We start from the raw sequence: 25,462 nt of genomic DNA, 5'->3' as shown, positions 1-25,462 counted from the left end.
TAGAGGCCACACATTGAATACTCCCTATAAATTATTACAGTAAGTGACAGTCAAGGAAAAGCCAGCAATTGCTATGGTCTCTACCACTTTCCTCTTATGGATTATTTTGGGGCCAGTTGATATAATCTTGATAAATATTTTCAGAAAACTTGTTTCCAGTTTCGGTCATTTAGAAACATTTCGTTTCTAAAATTCAGTATGTTGTGGTTTGAACGATTTTTTACTGTTTGCTTGTTACTAGAAAAATAGAAAAGAAATGAGTGAGGCTAGGCATGGTGTCTCACGCCTGTAATCCCAGTGCTTTGGGAGGCTGATATGGGAGGATCCCTTGAGACCAGGAGTTCAAGACCAACCTGGGCAACATAGTGAGACCCCCACCATCTCAACAACAGCAACAACAAAAAGACAGTAATGAGCTTCAAAAGCATATACTCACCTTATTCATCTGTAAAGGTTTGAGGTGTTTGTTTTGCATGCGCGCTTGTGGATGAATACAGTTGACATTACTCCAAGAACTCAGGAAACATTTTGTGGGTTCAAGTCCTGGCTCCCACTCTTGATAGCTGCTTGACAAAGATGTCCGTGGGTTTCAGTTTCCTCATCTGTGAAATTAAAACATAGTATTCCTCCCTGGATGGGATTTGTTTGATGATTTGAAGATCCACTGCAAGTAAAGTGGCTAGAATAGTGTCATTGTTCTGAGAGCTTAAAAGATTTTTTTTTTGTTTTCCAGGAATTAACGATTAATGCAAACAGAAATCACAGAAAACAATGGAGAGTAGTAATTTATGAGAAATGTGACCAAGTTGCTCTTTCCTCTTTTGTCTGAGGTGGTTCACGATATGAAAGATCGTCTGTTCTTGGGTTCCTCAAATCCTTTTTCCTTCTTGCTTTATGAGCAGAACCTTGCTTTCCCTACTGGAGAGAGCCAGTTGGGTCTTGGGTCCCTCTTTTCATTTAGGCTCTTGTCCCCTACTCTTTTTGTTTATTAAGGATTTGGGGAGCGTGGGGAGGAGGAATGGGGTAAACCTCTGAAAAAAAATGCAGGGACCAGTTTCCTTATTTTTATTTTAAATTATGTTCTTTAAAGAAAAATGTACTAAAATCTACCACTAGCAATTACTTTTTCATCTTATTTTCAGAAAATGGGCTACCCCCTCGGCAGTTGGTCCTAGGTTTCAACCCTCCTAAGAGATTTCCACAGCCCCTTTTATACCTAAGGGTGGAATTCCTCTCGAAGGCCGGCACCCCTCCCTGGCAGCAAGGATGAGTTGCACAAGGGAGCCTGTCCAACTTGCTAGTAACGACCTTTCTGCTGCCATCGTTCCCCAGGTGCAGCTGGGAGCCTTTTGATGGTGATGTGTACTAACACTCTGGCCCAGAGGTGACCGGGCTTACTCTGATGATAAAAGTTGCCCTTGGGGTTCAAGGTGAAAATCTCATCCAGGTCTTCAGTTGTTTTCTGTTTCTCTGATTCATATACATTTATTGAGGTTTAACTTATATCCATAAAGCATGTAAATCTTAAGTGCTCGGCTCAACAGAATTTTACACACATGCACACCCATGTAGACACAACCCAGATCCAGATACAGAACATCTCCAATCCCTGGTGTCCTGTCCCAGCCTGGATCCTCCCCAAGGGGGGACTGCCATGGTGACTTCTGTCCCACAGGTTAGTTTTGCCTGCTGTTGAAAATTCATATAAATGAAATGCTGTAGGAGATACTCTTGTGTCTGGGTTCTTTCACACAGCATTGTGTCCATGAGATTCATCCATGTTGTTCTGGAGCAGTAATGTGAGCTTTTTCATTGAATAAATACATTCAATTGTCTGAATTTCATTGTAGTATTCCATTGAATGAATATATCCAATGTATTCATTTCTGTCCAAATGGGCCTTTGGGTTATTTCCAACTTGGGGCTATTATAAATAACATTACTATGGACATTCATGTACATTTCTAATTAATGATTGACATGGCCTTTGTCCTCCCATGGTGACCCTATTTTAACCAAGTAGTGGTCACTTATAACCATGAATGTAGCTTTCAGAGTGTTTGGATGCGAGGAATAAACTGGCAAGTATTTGTAAAGTGACTTGAACTTTACAATTAAAAGATTATTTACTTTGAAAAGCTGTATAAATGGTTATTTAAAATAGTTGTGTGGCTTCTATCAAGCCATTAGTCATCTCTGAGCCTCAGTTTCTCCATCTGTTAAATGGACATAATATTAGTACTGTGCAAAAATAATAGAATTGTTGCAAGGATTAGATGATAGTGAAGTAAAGCACTTAGATGGAGCCTGGCCCATCTGAGCACTAAATATTAATTGCTGTTATTAATTTTTTACCATAAAGATGATATGAGGTAAAGTCAAAGATGCTATAAAGTTGCATGAGCTTATTGACACAAAGCAACCAATGTAAACCAAGTAATTTGTTTTAATGCCAGATGTGAATAAGTTGTTCTGCTTTTTTTTCCTACTTTATAACCTCCTTGGCATCAACCTTGATTTCTATAGTTACATAAACCTTTGTATTTAAACAAAGAGATCTCCTGGATAAGATGGAGGAGGAGAAAAAAAAAAACAACAACAACTTGGGCAGGGGAATCTGATGATTGTGGGGTCAGCATTAACTTTTGGCCTCAGTTTTAACCTTGAGGGATTGTTTTCATTGTTTATACCTCTGGGTTAGATTTCTCTTTGTCCCTGGCCATTCTAATAATGGGTAATCATTTGAATTCAATATGATCTGATCCAGCGTCAGGAATTCCAAAGGCCAGAGAGACAACTCAACTATTTCTTTTTCCTTCTCTTTTTTCTTCTGAGACAGAGTCTCGTTCTGTCACTCAGGCTGGAGTGCAGTGGCAGGATCTAGGCTCACTGCAACCTTTGCCTCCAGGGTTCAAGAGATTCTCATGCCTCAGCCTCCAGAGTAGTTGGGATTACAGGCGTGCACCACCACACCAAGCTAATTTTTTGTATTTTTGGTAGAGATGGGGTTTCGCTATGTTGGCCAGCCTGGTCTTGAACCCCTGGCCTCAAGTGATCTGCCCACCCCAGCCTCCCAAAGTGCTGGGATTACAGGCATGATTCGCCATGCCCAGTCTAACTTAACTATTTCTAATCTCATATGTAAGTGGATCCATTGGCTTCCCAAATGGAATCAAATTAAGGAGTCATCATTTTATGTGTAGATGCTGCAGTAGAACCCAGGGGGCTTAGATGAGAATGTGCAAACATGTGAGATCAAAAAGCTGCTATTGACAAAGCAGGGGAGTTATTGTTATATAAATAGTCTTCAGCCCACATCTGTGGATTTATGGTACTGCTCATTTTGGTATTAGCCAAGAAAGCTACTCCACTGGGCAACCATTCAGAGAAGGAGGGAAGAATAACGCCTCCCACACCCAAAGGTGTTTCCTAACTCAGAACAGAAACACATTTCACACATTTTTAACTTTTAATTTTGAAATCATTTCAGACTTCCAGGAAAGTTGCAAAAATAGCATAAAGAAATATCTACCCTTCACTCAGATTCCCAAATGTTAGCACTTTGCCACATCTGCCTCATTCTTCTTTCTCTCTGTTCACACACACACACACAGGCACACATATACGCATGTACACATACTTGCACACAAATGCATGCATATACACTCTCTCTCATTTTTCCTGAACCATTTAAGTTGCAGACATTGCATCCCTTCATCCCTAAATACTTCAATGCATATTTCCTAAAAACAAGGCTATTCCTGTTTAATAACTACAGTGTAATTATCAGACCTAGAAAATTAACACTGATGCCTTGTTAGCACTATAACCTCGTCTGCAGGCTGTATTCAATGCCCTACTAATGTCCTTTACAGCAAATGAAGAATTTTTTAGTCCAGAATCTGATCCAAGATCATATATTATATTTAGGTGGATCTACTTCCTCAGGAAATACCTTTTTTTTTTTTTTTAAGATGGAGTATCACTCTGTCACCCAGGTTGGAGTGCAGTGGCACGATCTTGGCTCACTGCAACCTCCTCCTCTTGGGTTCAAACAGTTCTCCTGCCTCAACCTCCCCAGTAGCTGGGACTACAGGTGTGCACCACCACACCCAGCTAATTTTTTTGTATTTTTAGGAGAGATGGGGTTTCACCATGTTGATCAGGCTGGTCTCCAACTCCTGACCTCAAATGATCTGCCTGCCTTAGCCTCCCAAATTGCTGGGATTACAAATGTCAGCCACCGCGCCAGGCCCTCAGAAAGTATTCTAAGAGATGTTGAACCCTCATTATTAGAAAATCCTTCCTTTAAGATAACATCTTTGCTCTCCTGTTAACTGGATGACCAGTTGAAGGACTAGGTCAAAAGAATGTCTTCTAGCATATTTGCCTGTACTTATAGGGATAGGGCATGAAAGTAATTAAAACAAGTATATTTCATTGTATTGGCTATATGCAAGTCAGACATCATTGGGGAAGATTAGGTCTTCCTGGCTTTTCAGAAAAAAATGTTAACATGTGAGTCATGGTGCTGCTTGGTGTTGTCTGTTAGTTGGATGTTAAGGTGTACAACTTGTGTGCCTGCAATGAATGCATAGAGTTGCAGACGTCCATTCTAAGAAAGCAGATGTTGCATTTCTTCTTTCTTCAGACAATGGTCATAGTAGCTACACTTTCTTTGGCAGATGTGGTGCTGGAAAAAGCCATGCACAAGTGCATCTTGAAGCCTCTCAAGGGGCACGTGGAGGCCATGCTGAAGGACTTTCACATGGCCGACGGCTCATGGAAGCAACTCAAGGAGAACCTGCAGCTTGTGCGGCAGAGGAATCCGCAGGAGCTGGGTGTCTTCGCCCCGACCCCTGATTTTGTGGATGTGGAGAAAATCAAAGTCAAGTTTATGACCATGCAGAAGATGTATTCACCAGAAAAGAAGGTCATGCTGCTGCTGCGGGTCTGCAAGCTCATTTACACGGTCATGGAGAACAACTCAGGTGAGGCCGCTGGAAGCCCAGGCTCCATGCTGCTACCCTCCCAGGCCAGAGACAGGCCTGTCTCCTGTCAGGCTTTCTGATTCCCAATTTCTCCTCCCTTTGGTCTCTTGATTTCACCAAGTGCCTTACAAAACTGCAAGTGATTCTCTGATATCTGGCAAATTAGCCACATGCAACGGATTAGAATGTAAGCAGATGAGGGCAACAAGATTTTTGTACCTGGCCGATTTAAGTAAAGATTTAGTTCAGAGTATGGTTACAAATTCAGTCTCTGGAGTCTGAGTTCAGATCTTCCCTCCAAGAAGAAGAAAATTAACTGAGGGACTTTGGTCCCCTTAATCAACCTTGCACGCTGTAGTTTTCTGCGTCTTTAGCTGGATGTCACCCTTTCTTTCATAAGGTGGGGATCAGCTGAGACAGCTCACACATAGTCCCAAGTGCAATGGAAATATCAGCAAGTATCATTACAACATTTTGGCCAATGAGGGTTTGTGTCAATGACCTATAGTATGTGAAAGGAACTCGGAGCATTCAGTCATAATGAGGCCTCATTAGAGCCGTTTCATTGGCTAGCCCTTCTTTGCTACAAGCCAAATCAATATAATTGAAATTCACCAAAGAGTTACAAACTTGGAAAGCCAGCCCTCGGATTTAGCCTTGCTGCTTCCTGTAGATGCAGGGGTAACCATGAATCATGGATAGTGATGGAGCCTTGCACTGTCCCGGGTCTTCAGTAAGCTTATTGTAATTCCAAGGACGATTACGAACTTTTCTTCTGAGTGAAATTGCTTAATGAAGAAGCAGCAGAGAGAAAACACAGGCTCTATTAACCACTGCTTGAGTAGACAGGAATGTGTGTGCACTTTGGGAATTGTTGAGTGAAGATGTTAAAATATGAGCTTCTGGGCCTGGTAGCATGTGAACATCACCTCATAAGTTTGCAAGCATATTTCACATGTAGGAAACATATTTTCTATAGTTCACAGTCATTTATAAAAATTCCCCAAATACTAATCTGCATGGGATTTTGCTCTTCTGAAGCACAGTTTCTCAACACACACACTAAAGACTTGATGTAGACAGAATAATTCTTCTAATCTAATCAGGGGCTGTCTTGCTTCCTGTAGGAAGTTTAGCAGCATCCCAGATGTCATCTGCACCCCCCCCCCCCAGTTATGTCAATGAAAAATGTCTTCAGACAGTGCCAGATATCCCCTGGAGGACAAAACCATCTCCAGTTGAGAACCACTGATGTAAAGAAAACTAGAAGTAAAGACTAACACTTTTTGCCATATATTTCTATTAAACAATGTGTATATTCAACATATACCAAATTAACTGTGTGCTCACATTAAATACAGAGCAAAGTTGGCTTATTCCTGGCTTGAGTTTGGCCTTGTCATTATGTTTGTGAATAATATACACAGCAAGAAATAGGAAATAAGACACAAAGAATTAGCATAAGTAAATATTTTGTGTTTTATAATATTGTTTATTGTTTGCTGAAAATTAAAATATTTTAACGAGCATTCTGTTCTATCATATAATTTTATACAAATTATAAAAGTAGGGAGAAAATCTGTAATGTGTTCATTGGTTCATAGACATTCATTCTGAAACTGTAAGGGCTGGTCTCTAACATTAGCAGCTGGGAGGGTCACAGGCTACATAGGATTCCAGAAACACCCACCTCTGTTTATAAATAGCACAGTCCCCCAGAGTGACTCCTTGCTGTCTAATAAAAGCAACAAGTAGGATGTGAAAGAAAGAAAAGTTGGTAAAAACATTCCATCTCGTTCTTTCTTCCTACTCTCAGGGAGGATGTATGGCGCTGATGACTTCTTGCCAGTCCTGACCTATGTCATAGCCCAGTGTGACATGCTTGAATTGGACACTGAAATCGAGTACATGATGGAGCTCCTAGACCCATCGCTGTTACATGGAGAAGGTAACTGCTTTTGAGAAAAGTTGAAGGAACTGGGTGCTATTTTTTTCATTTTTTTAAATTAAGATGAAATTCATGTAACATAACAATCATTTTACAGTGAATAATTCAGTGGCATTTGGTATATTCACAATGTCATGCATTCTCCACCTTTATTTAGCGTCAAACTATTTTCCTCACCCTAAAATAAAATTCTGCACCTATTAAGCAGTTACTTGGGTGCTTTTTTGACATCTTAAGTGTTAACTGAATTTTTTTTTAATTTAAAAGAGTGTACTAAGCCTTTTCTGATTGCAAAGGTAATACACACTCATGGTAGAAAATTTGGAAAAGCCAGGAAAAACGCAAAGAAAAAATAGAACCCCATCTTAACTATGCTTCACTAAGATTGCTTAATGGCAATTAAAAAACTACGTTCAGTAGAATAAATGCCATTTTTTTTTTTTGAAGAAATGGTTTCTTTGACTCCAAGAGAAAATTATAAACTTTTGTTGAGGATATTTCCATTGCCAGAAAAATAACCTGCTCTTATATTTATGAAATGGGTAAAAGCTTGGCTTTGTTTTTATTTTTTAAAATTTCACTTTTAAGGTAAAAACAGTATTAAATTTTTTCCAGTTTTTTTTTAAAGTATCTTTTCATTTTTATAATAAAAACACAGGGGTGTGGAATCCGTGCAGTTTGCTCTCAATTTACCTTGGCAGTCGGGTTCCTTCTTATGTCTGCCTAACCCCAACATGTCTTAGCAGAAATTCCTTCTCCTTACGCATAGCTTAGGTATTTTACCATGGAAATGATGAGGATGTTTGGCACACTAGTGCACAGCCTTGAAAAGCAGAAATAACTGGGACTCTGTGTGAGCTTATCTTTTTAAAGGAGAACAAATCAGGGCCTGTGCACTGTGAATCCTCTTAATCCATTTTAATATATCCAGATAAAAACCCAGACAAGCCCTAGGGGGGATTGTTATGGGGTTTTGTTGTTGTTGTTGTTGTTGTTTTCCCCCCGGTGAGTTTCAATCTGGGCTTGAGTGGAAAGATCCATCTCTGACAGGATTCCCTAAGGAATGAGTCATCCCAGCATTTTCCCTGGAGGGAATGAAGTGCATTTTTACCACCCCAGAATGTGCTCCTTAGTCTCTTCAGTCCTACTTTTTCTGTCGGAGGGACTGCCCTCCCTGGAGCCCAATTATGCCCTTCCCACGTGGCCATGGGTAGTGCTGACTCAGGATGTGGGATGAATATCTCTCCTCCTGTTCCCCATCCCAGGCAGGTATGAATGGGCCTCTTTCATTCTTTCACCCTTTAGCCTCTTCTGTCCCCTCATTAATATTCCTAACCGTGGAACCAGACACTCCCTGATGAGCCTCTGAGGCCCTCCCTGGAGCTTTTCTTGCCTGCTCTGCCCTGGGATTAGACAGGACAAGGCCAAACATGTGGTTTTGCCCAGGGACCAAGAGAAGCATGTTAGTCTACATGGCATGCTTTCCTTCCTTCCACTGTAATGTTTGTTATTAATACAGTTTGGGGTTTGGTTGTTCTTTTTCAAGCTTCAATCATGTTTAATTCTAGTAAGAAGTATGTGGAGCTCTTAGGGCTTTGGGGAAAAAGACATGCCGGTTTCACTTAGAAAGTCGATTCTGTTACTGACAATGTGCACTCAGGACAAACATTTGCTTACATCTTGTGGCCCAAGGATAGAGACAGCTACTTCCTGCCCCTTTCCCAGATTGGCCCAGGGCAAGGCCCTGTGTTGATGACTAATGGACAGGTGGCTGTCATCTCCTCCACGAATCCCACAAGAAAGACAAGGGCACAACTAGTGAGGACACAAAGCGGCTGGTGAGCTCGCACTTAAATGGAACCTGCTTCCACTTAACCGTGTCTGGGGCTTCTTGGCTGCCTTCCTTGGGAGAGCAGGCGGCCTAGTCGGGTTGGCTGTGATCACAGACCAGGCCTGCGTAGCATTGAACTGAAGCTATGCAGCCTGGGAGGAAGAGGCTACTGAGCAGTGGCAAAAATACAGATTGGACTTTTCCGTGCCTGCCCAAAGTCCTCTTTGGTTTGCGGGGTAGCAGCCACGTCTGTTTTCTGCTGTTTAAGCAGGTATTCTCATTTACCAAAAAGGCGTCATAGAATGCCTTAGAATTGCACAGCTCTTGTGGTAGGGTTATAGTTTTGCTGAAATTTAAAACCTTCTCTAATTGCATCCACATGTTTCAAAGTGTGGTCAATTTTGTGCTTCCAGCATTTGAGTTTTCTCCTTAGTGTCCTGAACAGATGAGAGCTAGGGAGTCTAAAATTTGAAGTCCAAAGGAGCCCCCCACCACCCCCACAAAGACTGTAACAGTTCTCCAAGTCCTTGCTCAAATCCTGACCCTCCATAAAGCCTTTCCTGAATACTTACATTCATACTGATTTCTCCTGAAATTCTTCATGTAGCATCTGTATTCTGGATTACTGAGTTTCACACACAGTCACCTGCTGATTTGTTTGTGGGGCAAATATTTGGTAAAGATCAACAATTCAAAACTCTTAACTAGGGTGATTATACTGTAGGTGGCAAGGTCTGGAAAACCTTTCAGATCACTCTGTACACAGAAAGCTTGACATGTGATCAAGGGAAATTGCATGGCTCAGGGTGACCCAGATTATGCTGCAGGAAAAAATAACCTCAAGTCTTTATCTGCAACTTGAAAACAAGAAGGGTGTTTTTCTTTCTCGAGTTCATGTCCAGCACAAGTTTGCAGGGCGTGCAGCTCCTGATCCACATGGAGGAGACAGTTGCCATCTTGCATATTGCCACTTATTGACCAGAGAGAGGCTTCCGCAGGGTCTCACATGAACAGTTAAATACTTTGGCCCTAAAGGTAACACTTCTGCACAAAACTCATTTCACCAAACTAACTTCTGGTCCCTGCAGGCATAAATTATCAGTGTCTTTTTAAAAAACAAAACAAAACAAAACACACATTCATAAACTTCTGGAGAGTGAGGACTCAGATTCTATTTCTTACAAACCTACTTTCTCCTCTGTAGCTGTGGCTCGCGGTAGAGATTCAGTGGGCATTTTGACAAAGAACGTCTCTAAATCTAAAATGTGCTGTGCCCAGTTAGGGAATTTTTAATAAACATTCGGGGCGACCCCTAGTGGCCCTTCAGCACAGAGACCGTAAGTTCCTCCCTAGGCACCTAATTATATGTTACAACAAAAACTATGAAGGAATACATACGCGTCTTACAGGGTCGTCAGCCCTTTTACACTCCTCAGGAACATAAGAGATCATTCCTAAATGCACCATCACAGGAGCATCACTTTCCTGTAAATTATTTTATCCTAAGTGCCAGATGTTATGTTAGTCCCAAAGGAAGGGGTAAGAAAGGGAATCAGGAGAGAGAAATTATTTTTGAAGTACCCACATTTTTGCGAACAGTTCTTTCAAAGTGTATGGTATACTTAATTTAGAAAATACTCATTTCGTGGTTTTTTTTTTTTTCTTTTTTTACTTTTTTTAAAAACCAAATTCTTCTTTATCAGAGATAGAAAATATCAACTACTAAAAGAAAACGCCAAAAGCAAGTGTTGCCACGAGTCTGGATTGATGGAGGAGATTCTGGCCTTGAATTGTCTCACAAGCCTGACTTTCCCCCGACCACGCCGTCAGGCCTTAATACCCCAACTATTTCTAGCAAACGTTTTTCACAATTGCACTTTAATAATTTTGGCCAGGCATGGTGGCTCATGTAATCTCAGCACTTTGAGAGGCCGGGATGGGTGGATCCGTTGAGGCCAGGGTTCGAAACCAGCCTGGCCAAAATAGTGAAACCCCATCTCTACTAAAAATACAAAAATTAGCCAAGCATGGTGGCGCATGCCTTTAATCCCAGCCAGTCAGGAATCCCAGCCATTCAGGAGGCTGAGGTGGGAGGGTTGCTTGAATCTGGGAGGCGGAGGTTGCAGTGAGCTGAGATTGTGCCACTGTACTCCAGCCTAGGTGACAAAGCGAGATTCCATCTCAAAATCAACAACAACAACAAAAACACTTTAGAGGCTTGGTCAGTGTCACCCACTAGAATGGAAATCCCATCAGTGGAAACAGGAACTTTGTCGGCCTGGCTTGTCTGTGCTTCCCCAGCCCCTCCCAGGCCTGGGTCACTGCATAAATCTCTGTGGGATGGCTGTGTGAAGGGATGGATGGAGGAGTGAGTGCCATGCTCTTGGATGTGGGCTTCTGTGATCCTACAGGAAATGCATGTTAAAGAAATACTAAAAATACAAAACATGCCCTCTAACGCTGGCATCCCATTATCACCTGTGAGCGGAGGTTGGCACTGGGAGGACCCACTCTTTCTGCTCTTTTCAGGAGGCTATTACTTGACAAGCGCATATGGAGCACTTTCTCTGATAAAGAATTTCCAAGAAGAACAAGCAGCGCGACTGCTCAGCTCAGAAACCAGAGACACCCTGAGGCAGTGGCACAAACGGAGAACCACCAACCGGACCGTTCCCTCTGTGGACGACTTCCAGGTGTGCAGCTGGTCCGCGCTTTGCTTCCTTCGTCCTCCAGGAATGCAGAGCTGGCTCACCCAGCACATCCCAGCTCAGAGGTCCCCACTGTGTTGAATTATTTGGCAGGAAAGGGATATCTCAAACCACCCTCTGGCCTTGTTACATGGCTCTGTTTTCTTTACATTTATATATGCATGGGATATTTGGCCCAAGTTTTGCTGTCCTTAAGAAACCAAGTTGAATTAAGGCAGGATTTCTGCCCAGACAAGCAGACGATAAGTCAAAAAGGAGGAGGAAGCATTTGGCACAGGCGTTGGAGATTTTGTTTCATCAGGAAACAGCCGCTGTGTTACGCGATGCAATTGGCCTAGTTTCTCTTTGGGAAAAGAGAGAGGAACAGTGATGTCTCCTTCCCTTTTCACTCGCCCTCTCTCCAAAACAGAAGACCCCAGAATCTCAGCAGCAGCAGCAGCAGCAACAGCTATGGCAGCCGTCCACAGCGCAGAGTGACCAGGCAAGCATCTGAGCGAGTCCTGCTCAGGTTCCCTGGCCAGGGTTTTTCCTGACCATGAGCTGCTGCTTGGGAATGTGGGTTTCCCAATGAACTTGTTTCTTAGAAGGGAGAGGTGGGTTAGGGCTATAGAAATCTTTACCCAAGGCCAGGCATCAGGGCTCACGCCTGTAATCCCAGCACTTTGGAGGCCGAGGCGGGCAGATCACCTGAGGTCAGGAGTTCGAGACCAGCCTGGCCAACATGGTGAAACCCTGTGTCTACTAAAAATACAAAAATTAGCTGGGTGTAGTGGCAGGCACCTGTAATCCCAGCTACTTGGGAGGCTGAGGCAGCAGAATCGCTTGAACCCAGGAGGCGGAGGTTGCAGTGAGCCGAGATCGCACCACTGCACTCCAGCCTGGGCAATAGAGTGAGACTTAGTCTCAAAAAAGAAAAAAAGAGGCCGGGCGCGGTGGCTCACGCCTGTAATCCCAGCACTTTGGGAGGCCGAGACTGGCAGATCACGAGGTCGGGAGATTGAGACCACTCTGGCTAACACAGTGAAACCCCGTCTCTACTAAAAATACAAAAATTAGCCGGGCGCGGTGGCAGGTGCCTATAGTCCCAGCTACTCGGGAAGCTGAGGCAGGAGAATGGCGTGAACCCGGGAGGCGGGTGAGTGGAGATCGCACCACTGCACTCCAGCCTCAGGGACAGAGCGAGACTCCGTCTCAAAAAAAAAAAAAAGAAAGAAAGAAAAAAAGAAATCCTTAGCTAACACAATTCCTGAGTTGCTCATTGTTTATGAAATAACAAGTGACTTGGCAAGTGTCTTCAAATAATATTTTGAAGGTTTTAAATTAAATGATGACACCTGCGTGTGGTTTGTTTCTATGTTCCTCATGATGAGTTTCCAAGCAGGGATCTGGAAAGCAGGACAGATTTGCCTTCATGTCCAGATTCACCTGCTCTTTTTTTTTTTTTTGAGACGGAGTCTCGCTCTGTCGCCCAGGCTGGAGTGCAGTGGCGCGATTTCCACTCACTGCAAGCTCCGCCACCCGGGTTCACACCATTCTCCTGCCTCAGCCTCCCGTGTAGCTCGGACTTTTGTATTTTTAGTAGAGACGGGGTTTCACAGCATTAGCCAGGATGATCTCGATCTCCTGACCTCGTGATCCGCCCGTCTCGGCCTCCCAAAGTGCTGGGATTACAGGCGTGAGCCACCGCGATTTTTTTTTTTTTTTTAGGTGGAGTCTCGCTCACCCAGGCTGGAGTGCAGTGGTGGCACGATCTCTGCTCACTGCAACCTCCACCTCCCAGATTCAAACGATTCTCCTGCCTCAGCCTCCGGAGTAGCTGGGACTACAGGTGCTCACCACCACAACCGGCTAATTTATTTTGTATTTGTAGTAGAGACGGGATTTCACCCTGGTGGCCAGGCTGGACTCAAACTCCTGGCCTCAAACTGATCCACCCGCCTCAGCTTCCCAAAGTGCTGGGATTATAGGCGTGAGCCACTGCGCCTGGCCTTTTTTTTTTTTTTTTCTTTTATAAGAGCTCTGAAAATAGAGGGTCAGATGAGGTGGCTCACACCTGTAATCCCAGCACCTCACAGGCTGAGGCAGGAAGATCGCTTGAGGCCAGGAGTTGGAGACCAGCCTTGGCAACAAAGTGAGACCCACTTCTCTACAAAACAACAACAACAAAAATTTTCAAGTTAGTCAGTGTAGTGGTGCACACCTGTAGTCCCAGCTACTCAGGAGGCTAAGGTGGGAGGATCTGTCGAGCCCTGGAGTTTGAGGCGACAGTGAGCCAAGATCACACCACTGCACTCCAGCCTGGGCAGCAGAATAAGACCCTTTCTCAAAAACAAACAAAAACAAGGCAAGCCCATCTTTGAAAGCCGAGATCAGCTCATTCTTCTCCAAGATTTCAGTATTCTCAGAAATTCCTTCTCAAGCACATAAACCTAAAGAATGAGAATACATGTGCTGCACTCTCCCCATCCTGTTGCACTAAGAAGGTCCCTGTGCCACTCAGTGTTTGCAGACCCCTGGGGTGCCATTATACAGCCATCCAGGGGGGAGCTGGCTGAGACAGAACAGAGGAAGTGAGAAAAGTTCATTGTTCCTTTGCCCACCTGCCAACACACACTTCCTCCTCCACCTCTTCACCTGGAGACCCCCAGACACCGTGGAGCTGCCTTCTTCTGCAGCCACCCCCTCCTGCCTTCATTGACCCTGCTCACTTTGGAGGTGCATGCCTTCTCAGAGTGTAACCAAAGAAGGAAATGCTCAGCACTCGACTCGGGGGTCAAAGCAAAACCTCAGACCCAAAGCTCCATCTGAAACCCCTGAATCAGAGGTCACAGGCACAGAGGTCTTCTCACATGGGAAGAGGCAGTGCGTCTTAATGGTCAAGGTGGTGGGGCTGCCTCTGCCATGTCCTAGCTGTGTGGTTTTGGGCAAGTTACTTAGCCTCTCTTGTGCCTCAGTTTCTGCACTAGTCAAACAGGGATCATGTAGACCCTGTCTCTTAAAAAAAAAAAAAAATGTTCAAAGAGTGTCAGTGTCAATCTGGGCACCTCCCACTAGCTCACCTCTCCTGCAAAGTCACTGGGCTAGCAAAAGTCCCCACTGGAAGCAGATATGAAACATAGCTTACATGTGCAGAGCTCACAGTCCTTCCCGAGAGCTTCCCCTTCCATTATCCCAGGAAACTCTCGTGGTGACCGTGCAGGCGCCTGGGCAGAGAGCCCTCCTTCCCTTCACTGCTGAGCAGGGTTGCCAGATTTAGAAGATAAAATGTATTTGTTTTCTAGATGAAACTCAAATTTCCCTGGGTGTTCTAGATTTCATCTGATAATGCCACTCTTAAGGAAACAGAAGCAAAGCTGTCTGGGGCCACAAAATCTAGGAGAGCCTGATGTGAGTTATGCCTGGTCTGGGCTTTGTATCTTGTAAGACCACAGGTTTACATATTTCATGATAGTATGTACCTGGCATGATGGCAGCGCCTGAGCCTGCAAATGTCTTTGTTTAATTTCCTGCAGCACCACCTTGCATGTAATCACCTCCATCTGCAAAGTGTTTGGCAAGATCAACGTTCTTTTCCTTCTGACTTTTTCCACATTGTGCCCAGAGCCACTAGGAGCCTTGTATTAGATTGAACTACCTGAAATCACCATTTGAGGGAGATAAAAAATAGTCAAATGTCAGCATGTTTTTTGTATGTGTGTGATTCAACCTAAATTATTGCCCTTGATTAGGATTTATTTAAAAAGTGTGTCAAAAGTGAGCACAAGCCAGGTACAGTGGCATGCACCTGTAGACTTAGCTACTCAGGAGGCTGAGGCAGGAGGATCACTTGAGCCCAGCAGTATGAGTCCAGCCTGGGGAACATAGTGAGATCTCATCTCTTAAAAGGAACAGAAAAAAACAAAATGTGAGCACAGTGCGTGCTGTTGTGTGTAGATATTTTAAATCTCTTCCTGCTGACTTCCTTCATACTCTTGTGCTATTTGGTTTATTTTTCAAGCTGGGAAGAAACCCAGCATTGGATGTGGTTCACACTCTTAAGCAGGGGTTTCTTAAGCAGACTTTATGAGGGAAATGGAAAGATCAGAACCAGGGCTGCCTGGACTTCCTGCTTGTTACAGTTGCAATGAATCATGTAGTTATCCTCTCCACTGTCCAAAGTCAGATCAGCCTCTTTCCTTGTCATTTGAAGCCTCATGGCCTGACATCGGGCATTATGACAGGACAGGGCCTGGAAGTGGCTCACAGTCACCACCCCCCACTCGCTCCCCCATCATGCTCACTACCTAGTTTTCTCTTCTGACTGTCTCAACATTCCTCTTCCACCTGCAGAATTACCTCCGAGTTGCATTTCAGGAGGTCAACAGTGGTTGCACAGGAAAGACCCTCCTTGTGAGACCTTATATCACCACCGAGGATGTGTGTCAGATCTGCGCTGAGAAGTTCAAGGTGGGGGACCCTGAGGAGTACAGCCTCTTTCTCTTCGTTGACGAGACATGGCAGCAGCTGGCAGAGGACACTTACCCTCAAAAAATCAAGGCGGAGCTGCATAGTCGACCACAGCCCCACATCTTCCACTTTGTCTACAAACGCATCAAGAACGATCCTTACGGTGTCATTTTCCAGAACGGAGAAGAAGACCTCACCACCTCCTAGAAGAGAGGCAGGACTTCCCAGTGGTGCATCCAAAGGGGAGCTGGAAGCCTTGCCTTCTGGCTTCTATGTGCTTGAGCTTGAAAAGCAGTCACCTCCTCGGGGACCCCTCCGTTTAGTGACTAAGCCATCCACAGGCCAACTCAGCCAAGGGCAACTTCAGCCACGCAAGGTAGCTGAGGTTCGTGAAGCAGTAGGATTCCCTTTTGGCAATGGAGAATTGCATTTGATGGTTGAAGTGTCCTGAGATTGTTTGCTACCTACCCCCAGTCAGGTTCTAGGTTGGCTTACATGTATGTATATGTGCAGAAGAAACGCTTCAGATACAAGTTCTTTTGAATTCAACAGCAGATGTTTGCGATGCAGTGCATCAGGTGATTCTCACTCCTGTGGATGGCCTCATCCCTTCCTGCCTTCCTTTTTCCTTTTTCCTTTTTTTTTTTTATACAAAGAGCCTTCATGTTTTTATATATTTCATAGAAATTTTTATAGCAGTTGCAGGTAAACTGTCAGGATTGGTTTTTAAAATATTTTTGTAACTTTAAAATATTCTATAATTATGCATGTGATTTTAACATTTAATATTCAAAAATAAATCTCTTGCTGGATTTGAGAGTATTGCATTTTTAAAGTCTCTCTTATGTAACTGGATGTTTTGGCAACTTTGTGGGGAGAGACTGCTGGATTTCTTAAAGCAACGTATTCCTGACACTGGCCGCAGAATGCCTTTGGAAATCGGATGTACTGTTCTCTTGTTCACGTTTAGTGGTGTTTTGCTGTTTTGTTTTTTAAGCAAATGATGCTGAGAAAAATGAGAGAAATGAATGTAGCGAGAGGTAGAGAGAGAAATACGGACTCTAACAAAGGACTGAGGAGTGCAGTCTGCTGGTTCAGGCTCTTCGAAAGATGTAGAAAAAGAGATAGAAGGAACCACCTACGCTTAAAATACTGTAAATATGCAATGAGGTTTGGCAAAATCTATTCCATGTGTGATTTGCTTTTAGAAACAATTTTGAAAGCCCCTTGAGAAAAATAAAAATCAAGAAGAACACCTTTTCTCCCTTTTCCATAGAAATTAAAACTAACAGCATCAAATTATTGGGACCAGAAACCAAGTAATGTACAATGTGGCTTTTGTTGAGTTAAATAAGATGCTGTATAATGGAGAAGAATTCGAAAATGCACACACACAAAAAAATCTACATTATCAGAACCTGCAGTGAAGTTAAACTTACGTTAAATAAAACCAGTTTGCAGGTGCACAAACTATGAGGGTCTTGTATCCATGTAACACAGGTAGTTACAAAAACATGTTATTGTACTGTGTAAAGATGCATAGTCATCTAATTTGGTTGGCTTTGTACCTTGTACCTTTTTTAGCCTTGGCTTTTGTTGAACTAGAACCCTCAGCACATACTGTGTTGTACTTTTGTAAATGATTTTTTAAATGGAATTTTGCACATAATACATTGTAATACTGTATGATAATCATGTGTGAAAATAATTTTTGAAATATCCTTTGGTTTTTTTTTTTCTTTAGAGTAAGAATATATTCATGCACCACACAGTGTCATGGACAGATGAAATATGAGCCAGGGTTTGTGGTTAGACGATGTATTGAGGGGCTAAGCAGAAAAGCTCACATTTCTCAGAAGCTCCTCCTGATATGGGGCAAAAGTTAAGGAGCAGAAGGAAAAGATCATCCTCCCGCCTGAAAGTGTTTCCATGGTTATCTAGTACAGTACTTGGCTCAGTCGGACTTAGAGAAAATCACAGGTAATTTGAATATGGAGTTAGCTGGGGCCCTGCAGACAGCCCCACCCTGTCCTCACGCAGCCTCTGCAGTGCCCTGGCTGAAAGTTCAGTGCTGTTTCAAAATTGACAGCCAGAGGCTTGGTCTCCTCGCTGCTATACTCCCCATGCTTGGAACGGTGCCTGGCATATATTAATAGTAAGTGCTCAATAAATCCTTCCTGGCTGAAGGAAGGAAAACATGAGTTTAAAAGGGTTTCTAACTCATCAGTTGGAAAGATCCGTAAAGATCAGAATGAGGACTGAATGGGCTGCCTGCTTTTGATATTTACAACGAAATAAAAGTTGACAGCTCAATCCATATGGTTGTCCTCCCCACTCTTCAAACTAAGATCATCATGCTTTGTTGATTTAAAGCAGGTCACAGCCTCTGGATGCGAGGCAGCCTTACAGCCTTCCACGGGATGAGAGCGAGCTCAGAAGAGGAAAAGGTAGCGTGGGCAGAAAGCGACATCACAAGACAGTCCCTGGTTTTGTCATTGGGCAATGCTTCCCCATTAAAATTACAACACAACATGTGCCTTCACTTTTTCCCCCACGCAGGCATTTCTCACTTCTCAAATTGCCAGGAAACAGACTTGGGTGAAGGTTGGAGGGAATAAGAGGAAAGTAAAAATACAACGCTGGGTGGAGGAAGACGAGAATGCATTTCCAAATTTAAAAATACATTATAGCTGAGGTGGGAGGATCGCTTGAGCGCAGGAATTGGAGGCTGCAGTGAGCTACGATCACACCACTGCATTGCAGCCTGGACGACAGAGCAACCCTGTCTTTCCTCCGCAAAAAAAGTAAAAATAAAAACATGTTATAAAAGTTGAATGCCGGCCAAAGGAAGGGATTTTTTTTTTTTTTAATGTTGCATGCACTGCCAAATCCTTTCACTCTAGCACCACCCCCACTCCCCAGGGACATAGAATAGAAATAGAAACTGTTGAAGTAGTTCATATTATGTGGAAGTTACAACTTTAGATCTATAAGAAAATACAAAGTACAGGAAACCCAGCTATGAGTGCTTCCATTCACAAATGCGGTTCCATTCTCATTGGGCAGCTGTTACCTTCATCTTTAAGAGACTTGAAATGAGGGAGCACTTCTTTAACGCCTGGTCATGCCTGGTCATGCCTGGTCACACCTAGTCACACCTGGTCACTTGCCAGCAGTCTGAGAGAAATAGAAACAGCACAAGAAGGACTCAGAAGGGCACAGTATGTGTAGAATACAGGTGCTTTAATCATCTGGCAGTATCTGATAGTAAAATTCTAAGTGTCCTCATTTTTTCGGCCCATTTTCATGATGATGAATTTGAGACCAAAAGTACTTTTGGTCATTTAGTTAACTCTAATTCAGTTGGAAATATGGAAAAGAAATCACCCAACGTTGCAAAATCCTAAATAGGTGATAAGGAAAGGAAGTAAAGAAGGCAGAGAGGGGCCGGGCACGGTGGCTCATGCCTGTAATCCTAGCACTTTGGGAGGCCAAGGCGGGTGAATCACTTGAGGTCAGGAGTTCAAGACTAGCCTGGCCAACATGGTGAAACCCTATCTCTACTAAAAATAAAAAATTAGCCAGGCATGGTGGCAGGCGCCTGTAATCCCAGCTACTCGGGAAGCCGAGGCAGGAGAATCCCTTGAACCCAGGTGGCGGAGGTTGCAGACAGCTGAGATTACGCCACTGTACTCTAGCCTGGGCAATAGAGCAAGACTCAGTCTCAGAAAAAAAAAAAAAAAGAAAAAAGAATGCAGAGAGGGAGGGAGGAGGAAAACGTGGCATTTTTCTCAAGAAACAGGTTCTGATTAGAAAAAGATCGATTTTACTCCAACATCAAAAATGGTGGCAGTTGGCACAAACCTTTCCCACATGAATACTAGCTTTGCAAGAAACATAGGTATGGGAAGTTAAAAAAAATAATTATTCCGAAAGGTGTGGGCATATAACCTTTTTTTTTTTTTGAGACAAGGTGTGACTGTCACTCAAGCTGAAATGAAATGCAGTAGTGCTGTCTTGGCTCAGTGCAGCCTCAACTTCCTGGGCTCAAGCACAATCCTCCTACCTCAGCCTAGCTATGACTACAGGCGCGCACCACCATGCCCAGCTAAGTTTTGTTTATTTTTTGCAGAGATGAGGTCTCACTATGTGGCCCAGGCTACTCTCAAACTCCTGAACTCAAGGGATCTACCCCCTCAGCTTCCCAAATAGTTGAGAAAGTGTAACCAAGGCCTCCCCTCAGAAACCTCCCTGGAGAAGCTTCAATTGGAGTGAGGTGGTTGGGGGTGGGGGTGGGGGAGGAGTTTCTTATCTGGAGTCTAATACAAATTCTCCCATTTAAAAGTAGAATTTGCCAGAATTCTGAAGCTCTATATAAGACACTTAGAATATCATTACATTAATGAATCTGAGTATTTCCTTTGAGTGTACACATTAGTACTACTATAGCCAACCCTCATTTCTCACTGCTGGGGAATGGGGCTGGTCAGATCCTGTGGCCTGTGGAGAGGGGCTCAGAACCTGAGGACCACAGGTGACCAGGGAGGAGCTCCTAGACGGCCTTCACCTTTGTAACCCGCCTTCAGTTTCCTGGCGGAAATATCACTACACATAATTAGCTCCATTGCTTGCCTTTCTTCCCATTTCCCCACCATGATTCTGTGGGCTGGGCTTTCCCTCATGCCATAGATTTGAGGGTGCTCTTAACTCTATTCCAAGGCTCCTTGCCAAAAAGCAGCCTCTGATCCTTTCCACAGTTTGTTTCTGTAGTTCCACCCAGAGACTCAAAAAGTGTGAACGTGGCCCCACTGCAAACATTACCCGCCCACACTATCTGTCACCAAGACTCAGTATCTGCTCTTCCATTTGAATAGCTGGCTCTCAGCTTTGGCTGTCAGCTTGAAGTCACCTGGAGCCTTTTAAAACTCCCAATGCCCCAACTGCCCAGACCATCAGAATCTCTGCAGAGGCGACCCAGCCAGCCATATTTATTTTAAACTTCCAAGGTGCTTCTGCTGTGAAAACTACTAGTTTAGATCAAAATGTGGATTTTAATATAAAAACACACCTGGGAGAAGTAACACCTTGCCTAACCAAGGCCACTGACACCTAACCAAGCATGCATTCTCAACCTGATTTGGCTGGCAGAGGACCATGGAACATGTACTTCTAGCCTGGTGCTATCCATTAGAAATATGAAGCAAGCCACATAGGTAATTTTACATTTACTAGTGGGCACATTTTTGAAAAGCAAAAAGAAATAGGTAGAATCCATTTTAATAATTTTATTTAGCTCATGATATCTCAAATATATTTCAACAATTAATCCAAAATATTAAAGAGGTATTTTACATTCTTTTATTTTTTGTATTGTCTTCAAAGTCGTGTGCACATTTTGCACCTACAGCACATCTCATTTCACACTGGCCATGTCTCAAATAATCAATAGCCACATGGGGGGTGGCTACCATATTGGAGAGTGCTGTTCTAGCATATCAACTAGGGTTGATTTAAAAGTTAAAGAAAAAGACCGTATGTGCATATAAAATAAAAACACATTCACAGGTTACATCTACAAAGGAACAGCCACATGTATCCTATCAAACATATGTACCTATTACTAGCCAAGGATGAAAATAGCATCTTGCCTCTTCAGTCACTGTAAGGCAAACATAAATTAATTCATGCAAAGTGCTTAGAACATCCAGGCACCACGCCATAAGCGCGGTTAAATGTTACTTCTTATGATTATTAGATAATCGACTGTTTTGGCATTTCACCCCTACTGCTTATTTCTGCCTACCCATTCATGCTATTATCTGATGGCAAGTTTCTAGTGAAACAGAAGAAAGGCAGTAATGGGTATCAAAGGTTTAAGAAAAATGTACTGGGGCAGGTTGCTCAGTGTAGGAAGATCAAACATAAAGTGAAAACTAGTTATTAACTTTATTTATTTAATTTATTTATTTATTGAGACAGAGTCTCGCTCTGTCACCCAGGCTGGAGCGCAGTGGCGTGATCTCGGCTCACTGCAAGCTCTGCCTACCAGGTTCACGCCATTCTCCTGCCTCAGCCTCCTGAGCAGCTGGGACTACAGGCGCCCACCACCACGCTGGGCTATTTTTTTTTTTTTTTGAGACGGAGTCTCGCTCTGTCACCCAGGCTGGAGTGCTGTGGCCGGATCTCAGCTCACTGCAAGCTCCGCCTCCCAGGTTCACTCCATTCTCCCGCCTCAGCCTCCCGGGTAGCTGGGACTACAGGCGCCGCCACCACGCCCGGCCAGTTTTTTGTATTTTTTAGTAGAGACTGGGTTTCACCGTGTTAGCCAGGATGGTCTCCATCTCCTGACCTCGTGATCCGCCCGTCTCGGCCTCCCAAAGTGCTGGGATTACAGGCTTGAGCCACCGCGCCCGGCCTAATTTTTTATATTTTTAGTACAGATGGTGTTTCACCATGTTAGCCAGGATGGTCTCCATCTCCTGACCTCGTGATCCACCCTCCTCGGCCTCCCAAAGTGATGGGATTATAGGTGTGAGCCACCGCGCCCAGCGCAACTTCATTGCTGTTACTGCTGATGGTGGTGATGGCGGTGATGGTGGTGTGTGCGTGTGAGCTGGGAGTAGCTCATTTTCCCCAGTATTCCCTGCTGGTCAAAAGCATCATCAGGGCCCATAGCCAGGGGTGACTTTCACCAAGAAAGGAAAAGGGAGCAAGGCAAGTTGCAGAGACGTCTTGATAGCTTCCCAGTCATTGCCAGAGTGAAATCCTGAGAGGAACTATCTCTGCCTACACAAGAGTCTAAAATAGTATTTCCCAAAAAGGAATTATTACTTAAGTAAAAGCATAATTATAGTCAGTGATTGTTTAAACAACTTTCCTCCACCTTTTTCCCCTTTTACTTTATCATATTCACTAATTTATATGTACATTTATATCACTTAAAATGACTCTTCTTTAAAACATGGTGCTTTACCAAGAAGAATACAGAGGTTGACGTGATTAATTCTCTTTATTTCTGATGTGCGTGCTTCTGACTTCTCGCCACTTCTACAAATTAAGAGAGAATGCATTTATTTACCAGATTGCAGTTTCCGTCCATTTTATCTTTCTCACTCCCATTTTTCTCTGCAGCCTATTGATGTCCAATCATATGCAGAAGAGACTTATGCATCTATTATCTACTGAAAGAAAAACTACAGAGAACAATAAAATGCTAGAGACTCACTAACTAAACAGAAAAATGTATGTAAGTGAAGCAGCTAGGACATCACAAAACTTCTATTTTTCACTAGCACATGAAAATATGAGACCTGACAAATCGCAAACTCTCATTGAACAGATAGTTTAGGATTTTGCTGTGAAAACCATAATCCATGGATGAAGCATCACGTCTTTTGGGGGTTTGTGAGAATCTCAGACCCCTGGCAGACCTGCTGGATCAGAATCTGCATTTTAACAAGATTCACGTGCACATTAGAGTTGGCTTGAGAAGCATTCGTTCAAGGTATATTTGGGGCAGTGGCATTTGTGCAGCTGATACAAATACACAAATGTAGGAGGTGTGCTGCTCTTAGAACCCTGCAGGAAAGGAGAAGAAAATAGCTCATAATTGTTTTGCTAAGAATAAGGCATAACTTCGTTTAAAATCACCACATTATGGACAAAAGGTTTAACATACAAATGTCAGAAACGAAGTTTTTACCTCCTTATGTATATTCAATTATATTCTTGCTTTGACAGGGAAAAGGGGCTTGAAGGGCATGGGGAAAAGATTCTGAAAATCAGGTGGGATTGCTGAAGTCAAACTTTAATGATTTTGCTGGAAAGTGACTTCTCTCACCTCCAACACCTGTGTGAGGGCACACAGGAGCAGCAGAGGGGGGATCTCTGGGCCAGCTGCTTGCACATGCACATGTGTGCATACACGGATGTAGTCATGCACAGTTAATTAGTCACATTGTCTGCATGTGACATGGGAAGTTTATAAGTTTTTTTATTTTCTTAAAGAACAGCTGGGCTGGCCACAGTAGCTCACTCCTGTAATCCCAGCACTTTGGGAGGCTGAGGTGGGCAGATCACCTGAGGTCAAGAGTTTGAGACCAGCCTGGCCAACATGGAGAAACCCCGTCTTCTACTCGAAATACAAAATTAGCCAGTCGTGGTGGCACATGCCTGTAATCCCAGCTACTTGGGAGGCTGAAGTAGGAGAATCGCTTGAACCCGGGAGGCGAAGATTGTGGTGAGCCGAGATTGCACCATTGCACTCTAGACTGGGCAACAAGAGTGAAACTCCATCTCAGAAAAAAAAAGAAGAAGAACAGCCAACTTCCTTTTAAAGGCATTTCATTCCCTGAGAATCTACTAATCATAAGACCCTTTTACTCATCAACTTCGAGAAACAAAGATGTGTTTAATAAAACCTCTTTGGTGAGCAAGGAGTGAATGATTTAAAACTTCGCTGGAAAAAGCTCCTGTGGAATCCCCAGCAGACGATTTCAAAGGTAAAGTGTGGTGAATTTCGCAGAACTCTTCCATTTCTCCAGGTAACCTTTCTGAATGATCCTGAGCCCTCATTTGTTTTTCCAGATGACACCGGTTTACTCACATGATTTTGCCTTATGTTTTTTAGGGCAAGGAGGATTTTTAAAAAGCACACACAATATATAGTTTTCAACACCAAATATTGGAAGCCTTGCAATGGAAGGTAGCAGCCCCTGAGCCTCCTCCCAATCCCATTTCTGTTACCTCCTCCCCCAAACCACGTCTCCAGCTGTGTCTTCATTATTTATCTCCATACTTCTAAAAAGATGCTGATACTGCTGCTTAATGGTTTTTCTTTTCTTTTCTTTTTTTCTTTTTTTCTTTGAGACAGAGTCTCACTCTGTCCACCAGGCTGGAGTGCAGTGGCACGATCTCAGCTCACTGCAAACTCCACATCCCAGGTTCAAGCGATTCTCCTGCCTCAGCCTCCTGAGTAGCTGGGATTACAAGCATGTGCCACCACACCCAGCTACTTTTGTTTTTTTTTTTTTTACGGAGTCTCGCTCTGTCACCCAGGCTGGAGTGCAGTGGCCGGATCTCAGCTCACTGTAAGCTCCGCTTCCCGGGTTCACGCCTTTCTCCTGCCTCAGCCTCCCGAGTACCTGGGACTACAGGCGCCCGCCACCTCGCCCAGGTAGTTTTTTGTATTTTTTGGTAGAGACGGGGTTTCACCGTGTTGGTCAGGCTGGTCTTGAACTCCTGATCTGAAGTAATCTGTCCACCTCTGCCTCCCAAAGTGCTGGGATTACAGGTGTGAGCTACCATGCCCGGCCTCTTTTTCAATATAAGACATTAATTATTGATTCCATATCATGGAAAGTGAGGATTGAACCCTTTTGTATGGTAGTCCTCTCCTTAGGGTGACCATGTAGCAACCTGGTCATATGTCAACACCTGTGGAGCTTTTCTTCTGGGTCACGTGGTTTCCCCACAAGAAAATTCTCCAGTATCCTACTGGGGGGTGCCAGGTGGGGTTAAATTTTGTTGCCAGTGTTCT

General features: G+C 43.6%; 1 protein-coding gene across 12 annotated transcripts in view; it reads left to right on the top strand.

Annotated features, from left to right (window-relative positions):
* RIN2 (Ras and Rab interactor 2) overlaps positions 1 to 17,646 on the top strand; it is a 250,681-nt gene extending 233,035 nt beyond the window's left edge. For 11 of the 12 annotated variants that reach the window (XM_033185474.1, XM_033185472.1, XM_033185473.1 and 8 more), the window contains 4 exons: positions 4,686 to 4,991; positions 6,808 to 6,939; positions 11,300 to 11,463; positions 15,808 to 17,645. In XM_033185474.1, the coding sequence (XP_033041365.1) occupies positions 4,686 to 4,991; positions 6,808 to 6,939; positions 11,300 to 11,463; positions 15,808 to 16,131 (926 nt within the window). In that variant the 3' untranslated portion in view covers positions 16,132 to 17,645. Of the gene's footprint in view, positions 1 to 4,685; positions 4,992 to 6,807; positions 6,940 to 11,299; positions 11,464 to 15,807 lie in introns of all 12 variants that reach the window. The other variant, XM_033185479.1, reaches the window with a different exon arrangement.
* The last annotated feature ends 7,816 nt before the right edge of the window (positions 17,647 to 25,462 follow it).

This window comes from Trachypithecus francoisi, unplaced genomic scaffold, assembly GCF_009764315.1.
Source record: "Trachypithecus francoisi isolate TF-2019V2 unplaced genomic scaffold, Tfra_2.0 Lachesis_group21, whole genome shotgun sequence".
NCBI lineage: Eukaryota > Metazoa > Chordata > Mammalia > Primates > Cercopithecidae > Trachypithecus > Trachypithecus francoisi.
This window is presented reverse-complemented; position numbering and strand designations above follow the sequence as displayed.